The sequence below is a fragment of the Bos indicus genome, chromosome 7, assembly GCF_029378745.1.
Source record: "Bos indicus isolate NIAB-ARS_2022 breed Sahiwal x Tharparkar chromosome 7, NIAB-ARS_B.indTharparkar_mat_pri_1.0, whole genome shotgun sequence".
Taxonomy (NCBI): Eukaryota; Metazoa; Chordata; class Mammalia; order Artiodactyla; family Bovidae; genus Bos; species Bos indicus.
The window spans coordinates 86765108-86788545 of record NC_091766.1 but is presented as its reverse complement, the minus strand read 5'-3'; the positions used below and the strand labels follow the sequence as shown (position 1 = coordinate 86788545).

The 23438-nt window shown below is 35.4% G+C and overlaps 1 protein-coding gene across 4 annotated transcripts in view; it reads right to left on the bottom strand.

The window, feature by feature from the left end:
- Positions 1 to 23438, bottom strand: part of RASA1 (RAS p21 protein activator 1) — a 113968-nt gene that overhangs the window by 46325 nt on the left and 44205 nt on the right. For 3 of the 4 annotated variants that reach the window (XM_070794014.1, XM_070794013.1, XM_070794012.1), the window contains exons 2-6: positions 8855 to 9007; positions 7743 to 7882; positions 7098 to 7164; positions 3295 to 3412; positions 195 to 226 (exon numbers count right to left, since the gene is read on the bottom strand). In XM_070794014.1, the coding sequence (XP_070650115.1) occupies positions 195 to 226; positions 3295 to 3412; positions 7098 to 7164; positions 7743 to 7882; positions 8855 to 9007 (510 nt within the window). Of the gene's footprint in view, positions 1 to 194; positions 227 to 3294; positions 3413 to 7097; positions 7165 to 7742; positions 7883 to 8854; positions 9008 to 20390; positions 20590 to 23438 lie in introns of all 4 variants that reach the window. The other variant, XM_070794015.1, reaches the window with a different exon arrangement.

Sequence of the window (23438 nt, the reverse complement as noted above, 5' to 3'; positions counted from 1 at the left end):
AGCTGTATGTAGGTATAAGCCACCTTCATTATCACTAGGTCCTTAAGAAAATAGAAATCAATTCTTGAGTCAAATAAATTTTTTAATCAGCTCAAAAAAATATCACTTTTCTTCTAAAACATTTTTAGATCAAAGTTTTCCAATTAGTAATTGTACAGTATATTTTTTCCTTTTAATAATTAACACAAACTTACATTTTGCCTTCATGTGGATCTTCTTCCCGGCCCTAAAGGGGAAGACATCAAGACAGTATTTTATGTAACTATTAATATATTTTTGATTAAATTAATAAAATTGTATCTTCAAATATATCTACACCCCAACCTTCATATTTATTTATGTATATACAGGAAAAGGTGTTTCTGTTTATGTAAAGTCTTTTCAAAACTCTTCCCCTTAGTCCCTCTCTCTCTCTGCGATTATTCTAATCCAGGCACTTTTCCTTCCTTTTCTTAAACTATTAACAGTAGCCCAACTAGTATAACTACCTCTGTGCCCCACACCACTCCAATATGGAGTCATCAGTTTCAACTTCGACTCCGCCCTGCATTAAGAAACACCAAACAAAACAAAAGTAAACAAATTTTAAAAACAAGACCTTTAACACTTCTCTACTCCCTACAATTCCTCACTTTACAACCAGAATCCTTTATCATATGGATATCAAGTCTACGTTTCCGATCTCACTTCTCTTTAGGTATCTATATACTGTAACCATGGTATATAGAGGCACATAAACTGCCTCTTTGCTAATCTACATTCTCCCACCACTGTCGTTTGTTCTTTTTTACTTAGAATGCCCTTTCCACTCACTACTTTCCTAGCTATTAGTTAAAACCTAAACTGTGTAGGCAGGATCTCTCAAACACAGTGCCTACTCTATAACACTGCGTCCCTAAAACATAAATATCAACTTCTACTCTGAATAGAAAAGACATCTTTCATCATCTCTTGAACTTTATCTTACTCTATTAGATATTGCTATAATATACTGGGTGATATTAATTTCATTATCATGGCTATAAGCATCTTAAGACCTTAGTCATTCTTTGTTAATACCAACTACCACCAAACCACTAGCACAAAGCTGGGCACATAATTTTCACTGAGTATCTGTTGAATTGTAGTCCTAATACCCAGCCAGTATACTGTGGCATCAAGTTTCCATTGAATAATAAAGGTAGGAATAGAAAAATGGGCTAAGTATATGTAGATTTATTAATACTTCTCTCAATTTGGTCCTCACTCAAATATCTAACCAAAGTAAAATCAAATACTTGCTAAATGCCTTCTATACTACAAAACACTAAAAACACAAAATGACATAAAAACAAAATGCATTATTTTCTCACCCAAAGGGGAGTTTACAGAATAAATTTATTTTACAATGTAATGGGATACAAAGTTAACAAGGTGCTATGGAAAAACACAAGAACAATTTAGTCTCAGAAAGCATAAAATCTCTCTGAAAGAAAAAAGGCAACATCTGAGCTGAACTGAGAGACAATCAGATTTCCCAAATCAGTCCAGCAGGGTAGGAATGTCAAGGAAGATGAAAAAGAAGAGGCATAGAGACAGCCATTCATTCAGCAAACACTGACTGACTGCCTCTACTGCAAGGCATCATTCTGGGCAATGGCAACATATCACTGAATCCGAGACAAAAATCCTCAGAGAGCTTATATTCTAGAACTAAGACATAACAGAACAAATGTGTTTGGTGAATGGTAATTAAAAACAGAATGTCATAGTGGAAAATCTCTCAAATCTAACCACCAACCACATGTCTGAAATCTAGATAATCACCAGATGGCTCTCTAACCTTCAAAGATTAACTATGTCCCAATAAAGACCATTCTAAATACTGGAGAAAAACTGTAATTTTAATTTGGGATTATTCCACTACTAATTCAAAGTATGACCATATTCATTTTTAACAGCCACGTCACATCATTAGCTCATATTGGGCTGTTAACTTGTTCCTTTTTTCTTTCCTTTTATGTTAGGTCATGTCTCCTTTATCTCAAACTGGATTTTTTTTTCTGTATTCATCAGATAATTTTCACTTATCCTTATTAAAATTTGTTTTGTTAAATTTGACCCAGAGTCCCAAGAGCTTGAAAGAAAAGTTTAACTATACTTCAATTCCTTCAAATAATCAGCATAATGAGGGTAGGTGTGTTACAGCAGGAAGAAAATTCAACATACTATGAAGAAACTTTTTAGTAAACTAAACTTTTTAGTAATAAGATTCTCCCGTTTGAATACGCCTTGCCCATAGAGAATAAATACCTCTTCTGCTGTAGAATACAGAATTCTAATCTAGGCCTTAGTTCTAATCCCAACTCTTCTACCTAAGTAACGATGTGACTGTGAGTATGGAATGTATCATACCATTTCCTCAACTCTTCCCACTTTTCCTCAGTATGTTTTACTTCTACATATCAAGATCTGGCTGCCAGAATAGGCAGACAAGAGAATTAATAGCAAAGAAAAATATTCTCCACTGCCGTCCTCCTGGAACAATAATCAGAGCACATGTTTCAGCATATTACCAGGTTCAAGGCATAATTTAAAAATAGTCACTCTGAAGGTTGTGAAAAGAATAACAGAAAACCATTCCATCCTGCTGGACAAATCCAAATGAGTGAATTCCTAAACTATAATATAACGTTTAATATGTTTTGGGGATACTGAATACTGTATTTGAAGTGCAAATGCTGCTTGAATGCTGATCTGTATCTAAAAATGCATATATAGAATTATTTATACTGTGTCTAAGACTGCTGATAATGTACTTTTTGATGACACTGAAAACAAATATTCACAATATAAAACCATGTGATAATATACGTGTAATGTAACTAAATTTCTCCAAGGTTACTAGAAAATTATACATATATTTGGGAGATAAAGACTTTGAAAGCAAACACGTGCAACCATTTGAGATTCCACAGTCAGTTTGACATAACATCATTTACGAGGAAGACCAAGAAGATTTTTAAAAAGGGATACAAACAAGCACAAACGTTAAAACATTTTTAATTCTTAGAAACTCATGAAAATTTTCTGAAAATTGGCAGCTACAGAATGATGTGGTTAACTTGGATGTGCGCTTTACAAATAAATAGCATTTACCAACAGTAAATGCATTTTAATGAAAAATTACTTGCACTTATGAATTAAGGTTTCATAAAAGAAATGTATCTATAGCTGATTTCCCTGATTATGGGCAAGTTTCAAATTTAAGAAGTATTTAAAGTTTTAAGAAGGAGAAGAAAAAATAAAACTTACCACCTCTTCTACTAAGTCTTCAACAATAAGACCTTGTTCATCTGTTCTTAGATTTGTAACCCACATCCATCCATCTTCTAATTCGTTATGAACAATGAACATATCTCCTTTTAAGAAACTGAAAATAGTAATTATGAAGTTATCAAAATTAAATGAAATTTTGAAACATGGAAATTTACGTGATCATATACCACATCACAGAGATAATACTATAAAATGCAAGGGTTTTTTTAAAGTCAAATACCCTAGATTTTTGTTCTGTTTCTGTCATCATTTACATGTAAAACTTTGAAGATACTTGTAAACCTGAATCTGAATTTCATCATGTGTAAAATGGGTTTAATAATGGTAATTGTACTATCTATATCACTGGATTATTATTAGACTCAAACTGGAATTTATATGGACAGTAATTATACATATATTACAGCTTTGGGGGTGTAACTACAAGAAAACTGAACTTTAAAATTTAAGTTTCAATGTTATTACTCTTTCAAAAGTAGGTTAAACTAAAATTATAAACATAAACATGAACTCATTCCACATACACAGGTTACTTTATAAAAAGTTGATTTTAAATAAGCATATTTAGCCTTATCACACAGATGCTTATGAAACTAACATTTCTCTCATTAAAAAAAAAAATAGGGTTTATTTAATCCACTTAGCTATCACGGTCCAACAAGTATAGCACTCTTTCTCCAAAAGTAGAACCAAGTGGTATGAAAATGCATGCATGTTTTTTCTGTCATCAATATCCAAGTGGAGGGATACACACACACACACACACACACACACACTATAGTTTACTTTCATTGTCATCTAGATGTTTTCAATCTTTACCCAATTACAGAACTAAAAAATTGTTAATGTATTTCATCAATATAAAATCCATTAATAATTCCTTGAACTTTTCCTTTTAGGCTTGAACAAATGCTTTTGAGTGATTAAGATTTTAAGATTGACTGAATGCTACAACTAACCCTATATCTATATCCTTATCTGTCATATATATGTATTTATTTAATCAAATTTGCCTTTGAGTCTTAATATTCAAACCAAATATTCAAACTTAATATACAAACCAAAGATGTAGTAAGTAAATCTCTTCTCATGTCTTTGAAAACTTTGTTTTTCTCTAGACTCTCTGAAGCTTCATGGTTACTTGGAGTAGTATCATGCTTGAAATACACTCATTTTGAATAAGCACAGAATACTGCATTCTACCTTGATTCTAAAGGTCTTAACAGTGACCAATATTTTACTAGCTGAAAGGTGGCAGACATAACCACTTAGCCAAATAAATTATTCTTTTCCAGAACCAAATAGATACATTAAGAAAATAATCATAAGTAAAAAGGGAGTGCATATGGACAAGAAGTCAAAGAGAAATGAGAAATGTCATGTTTCATTTTTGGTCAAATACAGTCATAAGGTTTTTTTTAAGTTGTTTACTTCTTATAACAGCAGTATAACTGCTGTTATACTACCAACTTTTTATGATGCAAAAAAAAAAAAAAAAAAGAAAATAAAAAGCTTACTAGCACCTCGTAAGATAACATAACATAATCCTAAAATTCATTATGTATTATTTTGCATTTTTCTTCAACACAGGTTAAAGTGCTTTATTAAATTTTATTTATCTTCAGATGTTTTTCCTTATGGAAAAAAACTTCTCAGTTACTTGTGTGTGTTAGTTGCTCAGTCATGTCCAACTCTTTGCAACCCTATGGACTGTAGCCCACCAGGCTCCTCTGTTCATGGGATTTTTCAGGCAAGAATATTGGAGTGGGTTGCCATTTCCTTCTCCAGGGGATCTTGCCAATGAAAGGATCAAACCCAGATCTCCGCACTGCAGGCAGACTCTTTACTGTCTGAGCCACCAAGGAAGCCCTCTCAGGTATATACAAACTTAAAAAGACTCACAACTTCATACATATTTATGTCATTCTAATTTATGTTTAAATTTTCACCTTCCTAGATCAGAAGTATTCAACTTTTGGAAGGTCTCTCAGGAACCATTTACACTTTTAAAAACTGATACCCTAAATAGGTTTTCTCATTTATTCATTTACATGAATTATATATCTATTGATGTTTACCATATTAGAGTTTAAAATGTAAATATTTAAAAATATTTATTAACTCCTTTAAAATATTAACATACGCATTATCATAATACAAAAAGTAATTATAATTTTCACAAGTTGAGTAAGAATATTATTGTCTTGCATTTTTGTACATGTCTGGCTTAACTACTGGGTTCTCCTATCTGTTTCTGTATTCAATCTGTTGCTATATAGTTTTTTTGCTTAAAGTATATGAGGAAAATCTGGCTTTATACAAATATGTAGCTGTGAAAGGGATGAGTATATTAATAGCCTTTCAGATAACTATAGATATTCTATGACATTAAACCTAAACCTTGACAGCAGTATTTTTTTGGAGGTTGATTATAATGTGGAATCTTAAACTACGCATCTATGAACTTTCTGTACCACTCCAATAACGTCTATTGGTCTGTTTTACCCTTTGAGTAGATCTTTTGCCCAACCATAATTTGGTAACCTCAAAAATATGTTATATAGTATCAAAACATCACATTCTTCAATATCACCACCAATCTTGTCAGAAAAGTCATGAAGCATCTAAGAAGCTGTCAAACTCCTGATGGCAAATATAGGGTATCCAAAATTCTAATTTTTCCCTAAAAGCTCAAATTGTCATTGGCAACAAATACTGTCAGTTATTCCTCTTAAAAAAAGGTCAGATACTCAAGTGTGAATAACCATAATTTGCCTGTCAGTTATTCTCTCAAGTGAAAATGGTGTGCACAAAAAAGGTAGTTGGTTCAGCTCTCAATGTACCTCTTTTCCTCAAAACACTGAACTTTGGTACACAGTAGAGGTGCTTTGTGAATATGTCCCATCTCATTACAAAGGTATTAAAAAGATATGTAGCCATAGGTTGAGATTTAGAAAATAAACATGCTTTCGTATCTCACCAAGAACAGTCATAAGTGAAACCAGCGATTTTGTTTAACTGCAAGTATGGGGCAGTGAAAAACACTATATATTTGTTACACTGTCTTGATTTGTGCTAAGGCACCAACAGTTTTACTGTCTTTGGCTTTTAGTACCTTCCGAAAGTTATCACTACATTTTAAATGCTGCTGTTGATTTCCATGAGAAGGTTTAACTCAGGGCCAGTAATTATTAAAAGCAGCCTTAACATTTTATGAGTAAGAAACAAATCAGAAAGCTGGTAGCTTACAGAAAGATACAGATAATTTGATAATTGATTATCAAATTATATAGTAAATTTGATCATTATCAACTCATATAATAAATCAAATTATACAGACATAATAAAAACAAACTATATAATAATAAAAAAACAAAATTTATTATGTTCTATAGTTTTATACCATTAACAATAAAATTATTCACTCATAATGTAAAATAAAAATTAAATCACTTGAGTAACATTTACAGCTGAGGCATAAATGTCATGTAATACAAATTAAAACAGAGTACTGAATATAACAGCCCTCTCCTTACTTTGTAAGATAGTCTAATAAAAGCTAAGTTACTTCTCCTGTCATCTTCACTGTGGCTTCTCTGATCCAAATCCACAGTCTGAACAGGTAAGCCAACACAGGGAGACAGGAACAATGGATGTAACATTAAAGACATGCTTTGCTGGATGCTCTTTCCTCAATTTCAAAACCTTCCTAGTCCAAGAGCTACAAATTTTCAAAGTCTGTTTCAAATGCCTATAAATGAAAATATATTATAAAATACCTTATTTCATCAGTGTCTGGTACTTTTGTGTAAGGGAGAATGGCTCGGACACGCCTTCTATCTTCTACTGGCTAGAAACCATAAAAAAACTGATTTACAGAAGAACACTTTTCTATGTCAAAGTCAAATTGGGTATGTCCACATAAAAATTCAATAAAAATCCACATTATAGAACCCAAGATCAAACTATTTTTTACTGGGGCTCTAAAAATACAAATCCTAGAAATGCTCATCTTGTTATGTTTTTGTTTTTACAAAAATTCTTTTAACAGTATAACCAATGTTTTTAACAAGGTATTATGAGTTATCACTTAATTTTAACTAAACTGCAGAACATATAAAGTAACCTTTCTCCAATAATGCACAAGACATTTCAGAATCTTAGAGCAACTTCAGCATTAGTACTAGGATATCAGTAATTACTCCTCATTTACTAAGAAATATTTGTTAGGGTATCACCATACTGTATGATAAAAAATCTGGTAAACACAAAGTAAAATCACTCTTTTAAAAGAAGTTGCCAATTTTGCTCTGACACTACAACCAGAATTAAATCTTTAATTATATAATAAACATCACGAGAATCTGAACAAGAGCTAATCCTATTAGTAAAGTGAAATAATAAAGTTTTGAAAGACATTTTACTTGCCTCTGGCGGTGCAACTGGATAAAGCAGTTTTTCTCCTTTAAGCAAACAGGAAACATGACTGTAATAACCTATTAGGTCTGACAGAGAAGAAAAACGTCTTCCACCAATGTAGTAATCTCCACACATAGCAATAATCCTATTTGTACAGGAAAAAAAAATACAATATAAGAAAAACTTTTATAGTCAATTTTTAAGACCAAGTTCCATAGAAATTAGAAATCTGTAATTCTCAAACTTTTCCTTTACCTGCATCCCTGTATTTAAATACCACTTATTAATACCTTCACCATATCCAAGTTAGTTGAGGCTATTTCTTTTTGAAAAGATATATGCATACATTTGAAATGAAATACGTATCTGACTTATAAACCTCAATTACTTAATTCATTAAAATATTTATAAATCCATCCTCAGATACCTCTCCTTACTTTCCATATTTAAGACAAAAGAGCAATTTTAATAATTATCTTAGGCTAAAAGTAGCTTACAGAGCTCTTGAAATATTTAGAGTATAATAATTTCACATTCCACATGTGTGATGATAGTACTTTTAAAGCATATTTTAAAATCTAAAAATTAAGGGTATAAAACACTTTTTCATTTAACTTTACAGGCACTAGATTTTTTTCAACATCTCCCATAAAAATGAAATCAAAGACAACACTATATATAAATATATTGATACAGAGTTTTATAGCTGTACTTGAAAATCCAGATACCTGTTTAACTGAATGAATGTCTAGAAAGAGTTTCAGAACAGAGAAGGTAAAATGAAATAAAGGGCACTTTTAAAATACAGTTTCTGCATTTTCTATCACTCAGTGATCTGAAAATATCCATCATTTCTGCTTTACCAAAGTTTCTTTGTAATTCTTTGTACTTTAAAAGCAGTAACTGTATTTATGATCAGCACAAAAAAGTCCAATAATACTGTTTTTAAACAAAAATATAAGCATTAATAATATCTATTCTAAAACACTTATTAAATCATTTAATTGAAAACACATTTCTTTATCCATTATTTAAATGTCACTAAAGCAGGTATACTTATGAATACTACAGCAAAACAGCTATAGGATGTAGCCTCATAATAGGAATAAAGACTTACCTAAAATGGTTGACAACGTTCGTCTGGCTAAGAAAGGAAAGTACAAAGGACCCTGGCCTCCGATCACTCTCTCTTATAAGGTAACTGCCGGACTTCCCTGCTTGCCTGAGGCGTTCTTCTGCTATAGTTCTATCAAGTTTTCCATGATACCACCTAAGAAAGAAAGTTAAAACATAAGAATAAAAATAGAAACCATAAAATTACTATTGGTAATTGAAAAACATACTATGACAGACTTTGCATACCTACATGTAACATTTACATTTTACTCTGAAACATTCATTCCAATTTTAACTCAATTATTTTTAATTTCCTAGTCTCTCAAAAATAATGAACTCATTTACTCACTTTTTAATCTGTTGTATAAAGCTCAGGCTTAACTAAACACCTCACATATTCACCTCTTCTATTTCAGCCCATCTCTCGAACCCCTAGAACTGTCTGTCTGTTCAAGATACAAACACTTCTTACAATCAAATGCCTAATTAGAAAAATAAGAGTAAGATGGACAAATGGAAATGATGCTGTCTGAAGGCTACTAATTTTCCATTTCAATATGAAACTGGTTATTTCCTTTTGTCTTAAGATGATCCACTCCATAACCACACATTTGAACTCTTCAAATATAACAAACAGGTGGAAAATAAATAATAACTTTGTCTATTTTCCTGCTCTCAATTTAACTATCTTCTACCTACCATACTACTAGATAATCTGCTTAAATGAGTGGCTACAACCCTAGCATCATTCACACTACCAATCTAGGCCTATAAAAGCCACATGGATTGAAATAAACAAATTGGAATTTTCATATAAGCATAGTAACAAATCTACAAAGTAACTGTTATAAAATATTTTTACACTTTCACTATATTAGTCATCCAAATTTATCCTTGGTACTTACAGTCTTAACTTGAAACATTGAGAGGAAAACAATAAACATTTACATTAACAATACATTGACGTATTATCTAGCCATAAATTGACAGTTAAAATTATTATAGTACTATGACTGCTTCTGTAAGCTTGATGTAGTGAAAGTTTACTATTCTTGACTTCTTAGTTTATTTAAAAAAAAAAACACTTAAAACTTCTCACAAGAATTACTTTTAATTTTCTTCTAAAACCCAACCTATTTATTTGAAAATCTGTGTATAAGACAAATAATGAAAAAACAGTCTTGGAGCTTCACTGTAACTCAACAGGAAAAAAACAATCGTAAACCATTAGTATTAGAGGAAGAAGCAGAACAACAAATAAACACTGCTTTCCTCTAAAATCCTAGTCTTCACTTCAACCATTCTTTGAGGCTGCTGCTGCTGCTAAGTCACTTCAGTCGTGTCCGACTCTGTGTGACCCCATAGATGGCAGTCCACCAGGCTCCCCCGTCCCTGGGATTCTCCAGGCAAGAACACTGGAGTGGGTTGCCATTTCCTTCTCCAATGCATGAAAGTGAAAAGTGAAAGTGAAGTCACTCAGTCGTGTCCTACCCTCAGCGACCCCATGGACTGCAGCCTACCAGGCTCCTCCGTCCATGGGATTTTCCAGGCAGGAGTACTGGGGTGGGGTGCCATTGCCTTCTCCGTCTTTGAGGCTACTGACAAGTAAATTTAACTATTAAGATCTGTGGTTTTTAAAGTCTAATAGGAAAGGCCTGGACCAATGATCATTTAAAGCTCTTTGAAAAGCTAAAATTCAATTACAGATGATCAGAACAAAATTTTGAAATTCCAGTCTCGAAGTTTATTTAGCTGTGAAAATACATGGTTCAACTTTGGAATGTCAAACAGGTACATTCCTTATTACCTGAAGTAGTGGAGTTAACACAGAGAGCAGATTTACAGGTTCAATAGAGACAAAATTAAGGACAGTTTGAAACAAAGTATTTTTGTGTACTTGATATGTTAAATTTCTGTTGTATTTTAAGGAAAACGTCAAAATTAAAAGATTTTTTTTAATCTCATTTTGTAAGCTCACTGTAAGATGATACATGGAGGTTCATGAGGCATTACACAATCCTACATTATAATAAACCTGTAACTAAAGACTTATATCTGTGATTTTCAATTTTTACATCTAAGTACTTTCCGTAAGATTCTGGCATTCGGACACGTATTCAGTTCAAGACAGAGACTTAAAACTAAATAAACAACGTTTGTTTCCTGATTATAAGTAAGTCCCTTTATGCAAAAATCCCTTAAGTTTTGAATACATTAGGTAAAACATGTCAATTCTTGATTACGACTATAACAAAATTATAGGCATATGAGCATATATGGAGTTGAATGTGATTCTCGAAAGTGTTCAAACATTACACTGCTACAAGTCTCTGAGATTCAAGGAAAAAACCTGAATGGTCTTACTCAGAAAACTTAGAATTTCTTGATCTATGTTCACTTCAAATTATCAAGATGAATCATACTAACAAGAATATTTCAACTGCATCTGCACAGATAAGATGGTTGCAATGGCACCTCTGCTGCTGTTGCTACTGCTGCTGCTAAGCCGCTTCAGTCGTGTCCAACTCTGTGCGACCCCATAGATGGTAGCCCACCAGGCTCCCCCATCCCTGGGATTCTCCAGGCAAGAATACTGGAGTGGGTTGCCATTTCCTTCTCCAAGAGACTAAATGGACTGGTGAGACTAGGACTTACCAGAAACCTCCATAATCATGGTCAAGTCTCTAAACTTTGTACCTCATTACCATCACTTGTAAAAAGGGGGGAAAATAATCTTCATCTCAGCCTTAAAATATATTAAATATTTGTCCTAAACTCCTTCAGAGAAATACATAAAAATGAAAAAGCACTACCACAGGCTGTATAGGCACATAATAACTAACTTCACAGAAGGTTGCATAAATTTATTATAAATAAATACATACAAAACTTGATACCTATAAATTATAAACAATATACACAGACTACAAGACTAAATCAACGTCATCAATGAAAATCTCAAATTGTATACTAATTGACTGCTGAATTTGTGGATCACCTAAGCCTCAGTTATCTTCCTATTTTCCAGTCTTGTTTACTTTCCATCTAATTTTGGGATGAGGACAGGAAATACCAATCTTTGTTTCTACTAAAATACTGATTTTAAGAGGAAATTTCTTTTCCCAAAACATCTCTTTGAACTTTACAGATCACACATATTAATTGACACTGGAATACTCTCATTCCTCCTGGCAATTCTAGGCTTCTAGAAGCCCTCAAATAGCCTCATTCTGCCCCAACGTGGATATATTTTTTGGAGGGATAGCAAGGACAACATGCATTTGAGATACTGTGACTTAAATTTGCCTAATACTTTAATAGTAAAATATCTAATGTTCTCCTATTTAAAAGTAAGCTATCCCTCTCTCATGTTCTGTCTCTCTTTTAAGGAAGATTTGAAAAAGAAACAGCAGGAAATTTAAGAAGTAAGTATGTTTTTCTCAGCTAGTTTTGCCATTTTTTGTTAAGAAATCTTACAAGCAGACATAGTAGACACTACACAATCACTATATCTAAGATAAAACATCTGACATGAAACATATTAAGTAAGTTAACTAGAAAAGACAAGTTGGGCAAGCTACAGGATCATCATATTTCTAAATCTAGAATCACATAAATGTTTTTATAAACGCATGTTTTACACTGGTGCAGTATGTTTAAGGGACTTTGGAGAGGCTAATCAGGGAGAATAATGAAGAAATCTGTACAATAAGAAAGCAACCTGGTGTGAATATAGACAGACACTTAACTCGAACTATTTAACTAACCTGGCAATACTAAATGGAAACTGTCTACTCAGTAGAAAACAATTAAAATAGCACTATCAACAAACATCCTTTGTCTAAAAAGGAAACTACACTGAAGCTCCTAGCAGGTCACTTTTACTTTCCACCAGGCTATTCCTCCTAGTTATGCCGCTGACAGGCACCGAAGTTCTCAGAGAAACATGTGCAGGAATCTAACTGCCAGAACATTTCTTGTCACCTGAGTCACCTGGAACGCTGTGTGCCTGGTCGTCTCACAAACCAGAGTTTTTCTGTAACTCTCAAAGATGTGTTAAGCAGATTTTCTCATGTGCCGTCCTTTCTGAAATTAAATTGGTTATTTCAGACCGGTAAGACATAAACTAAAAACATATGCTAAAACTACTATAAACCTCCTGCAACTTCCATTTCCTCTTAACAAACACATTTCTTACAGTTGTACAGTGTAAGCTGGTGGTTAACAAAAATAAATGGACTTTTTAGAGGGGAAAGTAAAGATACCTTACAGTAAACGATTTTATTCAGTCTTTTTTTTCCCCCATATCACTATGCAGACAGACTAAAATCTGGTCACTAGTAATTCACATGAACAATCACTAGACTAAGTCTAAGAGCTGTAGTATCCTTAGACCAACTACAGTAAAATTAATACTCATGTGTATGTTCGCCCTCTTGAGTATACTTGTATGTTCAGGCAATAAGCAGTGTGTGTGTGTGTGTGTGTGTGTGTGTGTCTATGCAGCTGGTTGTGTATCTCAAATTAGCTCATGAAAAGAGCAGAAATTCTATTTCCTTTTGCCACAGGTGACATATTTACAGGGTTTTGGACCTAGAGGTTTAAGTTCTGGAGAAGTAGTTTTAAGGAAACAGCACTATTATATATTCACAAATTCAGTTTACTGACAGACTGATCCTACTAAAGGTAGGACCAAATAACATGATGCTTATGCAATCAAAAATTTAAAGTGAAGTACACTCAACCAAGATAGTCTCGTTCTCACTAACCTAACTCCTGTCACTTCAAAAAACAGATAATGAAAGGCAGAGAGAGCCATACCATTTCCAAAAATGCTGTACACTAATCAAACACGTTAAAGACATTTTTTAAAAGTAACCAAAAAAAGGAAAAGCATAATACTTACCAGCAGGAGACTAACAGTTCCTACCTCACATCTTCCAGCTATTATATCTGTGGAATTTCATTTATCAGAAAACTACCATTTTTTACAGTTTAGTTTTCCTTAGAACTTCAACAATTATAGTTCATGCCAGTAACTAAGAACACAAAAAAGGGGCAACAAAATGAGATTCGTGACCACTTATCTGGTCCAATGAATGCATTACTGTAACACAGTTGTAAACTATCTTGAAGGGCAGTTTTTCTTCTTAAAAATACTTAAAAATTTTCACAGTGTTAGATCTAAAACTTTGGAGGGTATGGTGATTCAGTGGCTACCTACTGTAATTACAACATTTCTTAACCTGTATTTTAAGATACATCTTTAAAATACCGAGTCTGAAGTTTAAAAGCAAACTTCAGTCTGGCATGGTCTTTAGTCCATGGCCAACAAACTAAGCGCCAAGCACTGTACTACCTGGTAGAAAAACAAGTTACCACCACAGAACACCACTACGTGTAAGTTTACGGTTTCTGATCTCGAGGAGAATACAGACAAAACAGGCAACGGTGATCTGGTACATCAAGTACTAGAATGTGGGGGCAAATGGAAAACTTCAGTCTTAGCATTTTAGTGTGCACCTTCTGAAAAAAACTGATGGCTAAATGGAAACCTACAAGGTAAGGAGCAACTAATTCAGAGAAAGCAAAGGACTGAGAATGGGAGAAAGATGTCACAGGCAGAGGGAAAATGTAAAGGCAAGCAAAGGCCAAAAAAAGCTTATATACAGATATGGGAACATGAAAATATTTTAAACTTTCAAAATATACTTTGCAAGTCTAACTCTTATCAGATAATATGGAAAGAATATAACCTCCTGAATTAGACTAGACTTAAGACCTCACTTGTTGAACTCTCTCAGTACCTCAAAGAACATTTTAAAAGTTCAAAATATTCTCGGATCGATCCACTCATCTGCTCTCAACAATAATCTCCTGGGCTAGGGATATCAGAATATGTCACTCAAAGTTCTCCACTACGAGTCCATTACTCTCTCCTATATGTCCCTATAAGGGCTTCCCTGGTAGCTCAGCTGGTAAAGAATCCCCCTGCAATGCAGGAGACCCTGGTTGGATTCCTGGGTCAGGAAGATCCCCTGGAGAAGGGACAGGCTACCCACTCCAGTATTCTTGGGCTTCCTTGGTAGCTCAGAATGTAAAGAATTTGCCTGCAATGCGGAAGACCTGGGTTCAATCCCTGGGTTGGGAAAATCCCCTGGAAGAGGGCAGGGCAACCCTCAGTATTTCTACCTGGGGAATCCCCGTGGACAGAGGAGCCTGGAGGGCTACAGTCCATGGGGTCACAAAGAGTAGGACACGACTGAACAACTAAGCACAGCACATACGTCCCTTATATCCTAAACAAATTACCTTTATTCATTCAACAAATATTTAAGCACCTACCATGTTTAGGCACTGTTTTAGTTTTCCTCCCTATGCTTTTTCAAAATATGTTTCCTATTTAACATTTTTTTTTAAGGAGATGAAAAGATAATGCAACTAAGCCAAAGGTCATCCTACATTTTTATTTTCTATGGTTTTTTTGGTCTTTATTTCCTCAGAAATTTCTATTTCTCTATTCTTACTCATGGAAATATCTGTATCTCTTAAGCTCAAAGCATAACTTCTGTGATGATGATTCCCAAATTCTTCCAAGGCTGACTTTCCTGTTAAGCTTCTATGTTACCAAGTACCCTCTAAGAAATTTCAACTAAGGTGACTCTGCGTGTGTGTGCATGCACTCAACCATGTTTGACTCTCTGCAACCCTCTTGACTGTAGCCCACCAGGCTCCTCTGTCCATGGAATTTTCCAGGCAAGAATACTAGAGTGGGTTGCCATTTCCTACTCCAGGGGATCTTCCTGACCCAAGGATCAAACTCATGTCTCCTGTGTCTCCTGCACTGGCAGATGGATTCTTTACCACTGCATCACCTGGGAAGCCCTAAGGCAACTACAGGTCAGCATCTATCCTTAAGCAAACACATACATCCACATACCCCTTCTGCTTTACTCCTCTATACTGTTAATGGCAACAGCAATGGCACCCCACTCCAGTACTCTTGCCTGGAAAATCCCATGGACGGAGGAGCCTGGTGGGCTGCAGTCCATGGGGTCACTAAGAGTCGGACACGACTGATCGACTTCACTTTCACTTTTCACTTTCATGCATTGGAGAAGGAAATGGCAACCCACTCCAGTGTTCTTGCCTGGAGAATCCCAGGGATGGAGGAGCCTAGTGGGCTGCCATCTATGGGGTCACACAGAGTCGGACACGACTGAAGCGACTTAGCAGTTAGCAGACTCAAAATTTCAAAAGCAAAACTGACTCCTTCCTATTTCTCTAGCCATAACACTTCTGTCAACTTGCAAACTGCATCTCCAACATCACTGGAGTTGAAACATGCAAACTATTCTCTAGTTTTCCATTTCCTCTATTTCCTACTTTGATAGATTTGAACATCTGTCTTGCATGTTTTCTAAAAGTTAATAAAATTATAGATTGTGTAGCAAATTACCTAAGAAGTCACAGAAAAATTTGATTAAATTTTTGAACTTCCACTAACAGAAATCAAAGGATTAGCCTGTATTCATTTTTTAAAAATTATTTTTACCTGGTATATTCAATTTTATTTTTACCTGAAGTATATTCAATTTCATATCAATGTTGATTCTTAAGCAAGACAAATACCCATAATTGCTAGGAAGTATTTAATTTGCTTGATTACTATTAGATAAAAACAATGGAAAAAAAGACTATTGTTCTGAAACTGCTCCTTGTTTAAGTACATAAAACATAACACCAACAGCTGTTTAACCCTCTCTCAAATCAAAACAGGAGACAAACTGTACTCTGTAATAATTTCAGATTGAGACATTCTCTGAAAACCCTAGAAGATAGCTACTTCTTTAAAAACACAACATTTATTAAAAAGAAAGCTTTTGCCCCTAAGATTAATAAGAGCTGCAAAATAATTCTGTACTTATTTATAAACACAGTGACTATGAAAATTAAAACATCCCTTTTTTAACAATACATCAATTTTAATATTAATATAAAACTCTGTATTTTAAATAATTTCATTCTGCCTAATTCCCAATATAATGCACTCAACAACATGTATAATATTCAAAAGGATTTTCTTTAGCATCTCCAAAATATGAGGAGTATATATGATCTAGAACACATAACCATCAGGTTCACCTGGTATAATACAGTATTTTTCAACAGAAATCATTCCTAACTCTACAGCCAGCCATAATTGACAACCTGCATTTCCAACTGCTGGACCTTTCAACCTGGATATCTCAACTGATAAGTCAAATTCAACACATCAAAAAATGACCTCACCATAATACTTCCCACATCCTTTCTCTTCCTTCTCCCCTGGTTCTCATCTTGACTTATGTTATACATCAATCCACTCTCCCAAATTATTAACTAAAACTATATATTGCTATATTTTTAAGGTTAAAAAAAATTACACATTGTTCAACCTAGTGGAAACTTCTCATCAGTAGCTCTTAGTCCTCTGTTTATCTCATATCCAACTGGTCAAAAAGCCTGGACAATCCCAAATTCCTTTTATTTATCTAATCTTTTCCTTTCCCACTGTCAATATCCTTCCTTATCATGTCCTGTAGTAATTCCTGCTCTTCTATTTCCTTTATCTGCGGTAACACTTCCCCAAACAGCTATGCCTGACCTGCATCTCAAAAAACTGAAATGGTCCCATTGCTAAAAGAATAAAATCCAAACTATTGACATGACATTCAGTAAAGAATTCAGTCCTTTCAGTAAAGAACTGAATTCTTTTCCACTCTTCACAAGACCATTTGTCGCTTCCTAAACACATCAAATGCATACTTTCAAGCCTCTATCCCTTTGATCATGCTCTTCCTTTGGCTTGAAATGTCCTTACTGTCTTCAGAAATTCATGCCATTCATCATATGCCTATCACAAGTGCCATCTCCTTGAACCTCCGGTCATAATTAATCTTCTTCTATCAAGCTCCAGCTTATTTCTTACACGATTTTTTTTGATATTTTGTCTTATTATAATATAGTTACACACGATGGTGTGGTCACTCATCTAGAGCCAGACATTAGAGTGTGAAGTCAAGTGGGCCTTAGGACCACAGACCAAGCTAATGGAGGTGATGGAATTCCAGCTCAACTATTTAAAAGTCCGAAAAGATGCTTCTGCTAAAGTGCTGCACTCAATATGTCAGCAAATTTGGAAAATTCAGCAATGACCACAGGACTAGAAAAGGTCAGTTTTCATTCAAAGCCCAAAGAAGGGAAATGGCAAACAAAGTTTAAACTACCATATGATTGTACTTATTTCACATGCTAGCAAGGTTAATGCTAAAAATCCTTCAATCTAGGCTTCAACAGTACATGAACCAAGAACTTCCAGATGTACAAACTGGATTTAGAAAAGGCAGAGGAACCAAAGATCAAATTGCCAACATTCGTTAGATCACAGAGATAGCAAAGGAATTCTAGAAAAACACGTACTTCTGCTTCACTGACTATGCTAAAGCCTTTGACTGTGTGGATCACAACAAACTGTAGAAAATTCCTCAAGAGATGGTAATGGGAATACCAGACCACCTTACCTGCCTCCTGATTAATCTGTATGCAGGTCAAGAAGCGTCAGTTAGAACCAGACATGGAAAGATGGAGTGATTCCAAATTGGGAAAGGAGTACATCAAGGGTATATATTGTCACCCAGATTATTTAACTTCTATGCAGAATACATCATGCAAAATGCTGGGCGACGTGAAGCACAAGCTGGACTCAAGATTGTCAAGAGAAATATCAACAACCTCAGATACGAAGACGATACCACCCTAATGGCAGAAAGTGAAGAGGCACTAAAGAGTCTCTTGATGACAGTCAAAGAGCAGAGTGGAAAAGCTGGCTTGAAACTCAACATTACAAAAATGAAGGTCATGCCCTCTGGTCCCATCACTTCATGGCAATTAGGGAAACAATGGAAACAGTGACAGACTTTCTTTTCTTGGACTTCAAAATCACTGTGGATGGTGACTGCAATCATGAAATTAAAAAGACGCTTGCTCTTTGGAAGAAAAGCTATGACAAACCTTGATAGTGAATTAAAAATCAGAGACATCACTTTGCCGACAAAGGTCAGGCTTCCCTGTAGTTCAGCTGGTAAACAATCCGCCTACAATGCAGAAGATCCTGGTTTGATTCCTGGGTCGGGAAGTTCCCCTGGAGAAGGGATAAGCTACCCACTCCAGTATTCTTGGGTTTCCCTGGTGGCTCAAATGATTAAAGAATCCACCTTCAGTGTGGGAGACCTGGGTTCAATCCCTGGGTTGGGAAGATCCCAAGGAGCGCATGGTATCCCACTCTAATATTCTTGCCTGGAGAATCCCCATGGAGAGAGGAGCCTGGTGGGCTACAGTTCATGGGGTCACAGAGTCAGAGATGGTATATTAAACATCAGAGACATCACTTTGCCAACAAAGGTCTGTATAATCAAAGCTACGGTTTTTCAGACAATCATGTACAGATGTAAGAGTGGACCATAAAGAAGGCTGAGCACTGAAGAATTGATGCTTTCAAATTGTGGTGCTAGAGAAAACTCCTGGGAGTCCCCTGGACAGCAAGGAGATCAAACTATTCAATCCTAAAGGAAATCAATACTTACTATTCAACACAAGGACTGATGCTGAAGCTCCAATACTTTGGCCACCTGAATGAGAAAAGCTAACTCCTTGGAAAAGACCCTGATGCTGAGAAAGACTTGACGGCAAGAGGAGAAGAGGGCAACAGAGGATGAGATGGTTGGTTGGATGGCATCACCAACTCAATGAACGTGAGCTTGAGCAAAATATTGGAGATAGGGAAGAACAGGGAAGCCTGGCATGCTGCAGTCCATGGGGTTGCAGAGAGCTGGACACAACTTAGCTACTGAACAACAACAATATAGTCAGTCACTTTCATATCTGTTTTCTCCATTAGATTTGAAAAGTACTTGAGGATACTGGGACATTTAAGTAATCTTCACAGTCCTCTACTCTAGCACTTGGCACAATCGTAGGCACTGACAGGTGGGAAGCTAAGAAAAACAAATTTGTCAAAAATTCCTGCCTACACTGAAATTTTCAAGTCATAATCCCTGACTGGAATTCACACAGTGAATGCCTTGCATTCTCCCATTCAAGCTATTTCCTCAACCTGCACTGTCCTCCCACCTCCATTCTAGAGATTTTTTTATCACTCTTCCCTCCAGGGAACACCATGCCTCCTGGCAGAGCGCAAATTCCACCTCCTCAATGGCATGTCCCAAAGACCATTCTGCCCCACGTGATGGTTTGATCTAAAAATCATCTAGTATATGATGCCTTGTGGTTATATCTGTTTTCCTAGAAGAGAAACTGAGCAGATATTAAGTTTCCTCATCTGAATACCCCAACCTCTCCTGCTCTGAGCTCCCACAATACTGGCAATCTATACAAATTTCTGACACTCGAAGATGCTGATACTCGGCACCCATCCCATTCAGGAAAATCACTCAACACTCACACCACCCTCTGGCTACTGTTTCTCCCCCACTTACAACAACACAGCTCCTGAGGAGTTTTCTTTGAAGAATGTAGCCCAGTCAATACTGGTCATGCCATGGTACAGGGTACAAGCAGGGCTTTTCACACTGAAAGTGAAAATCAGTCTTCTTCTGAAGGCAAATGCTACCAGATGCAAGAAAGAATCTTTGTTCATTATGCTTGCTAGGTTTTCCACTACTTGTTAGAGCCAGTCTGTAATAACAAAGAATGAAGGTGACAGGATGGAACTGAAGATTCATGAGAACATTCAAATCCCTACTTAGCTATCTGAGATCCCAGTTACAAGCCTACTCGTCCCTTAATTTAGCTGTTCATCTCGTCCTTCTATTACCTCTAGACCAGTTTTTTGGTCTCCAGGTCCTCTGACATATTTAAAAACTTACTTGACCCCCAAGAAATGTGCTTATGTAAGTTCTTTCTATAAATATTAATAAAAATTGAAACAGAAAATTTTAAATCAATAGCAAATATTTGAAATGAACACATAATAGTTACTACTGTCAATATAAAAAACATATTCCTTATGTAAGACAAGTTCCAAAAGAATATTTAGTGAAAAGAGTAGCATTATTTTACATTTGCATATACTCTTTAATAGCTAACTTAAGAGAGCCGGATTCTCATATCTGTTTCTGAATTCAATCAGTTGTTGGTTGTTTTGGTTCATAAGTTATGAAAATGGCTATTCGATGTAGCTACTTAAAAGTTAAAATGTAGACTCTAACCACACCCAGAAATGTTCCATACACTGCTAATAAAATCCACTGGTATGCCATTTATTCATATACATTTTGTAGCATTGTGAACTAGCTAGCCACCTGGCAATATTGGTTCACTGAGTTATGAAGATCTTCCAAATGTTAACATGTTTTATTTTATAATATAAAAATATCACTTTCTTTGTGTGACAACTACACAGTTGGCCTGGGTTGTTTAAACTGCCTATCTCCCCTTTGCCTCGCTCCTAGGAGATAACCTCAACGCACTTGAAAATCCTGTCCAGTTAAAAATGTCTTTGTTTATTGAGAACCTTGGACCATGCCAGACCATTTACACTATTTGCAGTGGAGGACTTGGTTCACCTCTGAAGTCAAACTGATGGAGTAAAAAAAGGTCAGCCACAAGGGGGCATAAGGCCTACATGACTAAACCTCAATAAAAATTTTAAACACCAAGGCTCAGGTGAGCTTTCCTGATCAGCAATACTTCATACATCCTGCCCCACACTGTGACCAGGAGAATTAAGAACTATCTATCTGACTCCATTGTGCAAGGACAACCAGAGGCTTGCAATTAGTCTCTCCTGGATTCTGACCTATGCACTTTCTTTCTTAGCTGATTGTAATCTGTGTCCTTTGGCTATACGAAGCTGTTACAGTGAGTGCAACAGCTTTGCCAAGTTCTGATGGTCCCCCTAGAAAATCACTGAATCTGAGGGTGGTTTTAGGAACCTTCAGCAACAACCACCAATATAACATGGGTGTCATAAATCCCTTCAGGTAGTAAGTGTAACTATGAAGGAAAAGTGGCACTGCTTTCAAAAAACTGACGTGACTCTGGGTTTGGTAGGTTTTCTTCAAGAAATACAAAGCACCGCATGTGCATATTTTACATGTTTTCTTGCTGACCACAGTCATGTTCTAGAATTCAGCATAAAGGTTTTAATTTTTGTTTTGTTTTAGTAAGATGTCATGTTTGTTGCTAATTCTAGCTATTATAATTGCATATGTGAAGAATATATTGTAGTTTACGGGTTGGCTAGCGTTTCAAATAAATGGTTTATTTAAACATTGACCTGAAATTTTTGGAGATGCCTGTCAACTGACATTTTTTCTTAGCCCAAGAAAAGAGTCTAAATTATTAACATCAGAGGTATTATTTTAAATATATTAGGAATTTAAATATAAGCATGCCACTTTATCTTGGAGCATGAGACAAATTCTTAACAAATGATTTTTTTCTTTGGAAACAAGCTGCAAAAATCTCTCTTAAACTATACACAGTCTGTATATGAGTATAGCATATAAAGTATATGAAGCTTACAGTATGTAATGTTTCATCCAAATAGTTGTTATATTTTGAAAAAATGCTAAGCAGTTTTATAGTGCCACAAGAAATCTCTGCCCAGAAAAAATGTCATTGGAAAAGGCATTTAAGTATTTAGAAAGCTCTCAAACTTATAGTGCAGATAACAAGGTTTCCAAAATTCTAATATTTACTTGAATGCTCAAATTCTGCTTGAAAGCACCAAACACTGTCAGTTGTTAAGGGGCTCACTTTGTTCTTTTCCCCCCAAAAAACTTCTATCAAATACTCAAGTCTGACCAACCATAGTAAGATAGTGTGCCATAAAAGAAGCGGCCAGTTCAGCTCCAACTCAAATAACCACACAACTGCTTTTCAAGACAGTGTACTTAGGGATGTAGCATTACGAGTTTTCCATTTTATCACACTAAATATTGAAAAGACATATGCCTGAACTTCCTTGGCGGTCCAGTGGTTAAGAATCCTGCCAATACAGGGGACACAGGTTCCATCCCTGGTCTGGAAAGATCCCACAGGACCTTAGTTGCTGTGGGGCACCTAAGTTCCTGCACCACAACGGCTGAAGCCCCATGCGCCCCAATTACTGAAGCCCCCCAGCACAACTACTGAAGCCCCCACCTCACATGCTGAAGCCCAGGCTCCCAGAGCCCTATGTGCTGCAACAGAAGCTCTACTGCAGTGAGAAGTCCATGCACCACGACTTGCCAGTAGCCCCTGCTCACCACAACCAGAGAAAACCCACATACAGCAGAGGAAAATCAGTGCTGCGAGAAAGAAAAATCAAAGACATGCACTCCAGGATTGCAAATTAATAAAACTAATAATTTTCACTGCTCCAAAGACATTCTTAATTGAAACTGTTTTGTTTTGTTTTTTTCTTTACAACTATATGGTAGTGGTGAAATCTAGTACAGTTTGGTGACACTACATTTATTTATACTGAAGTTATAGAAATACTGCTTTGCACCATCAGTGCAAATGTCAACAAAGTAAAA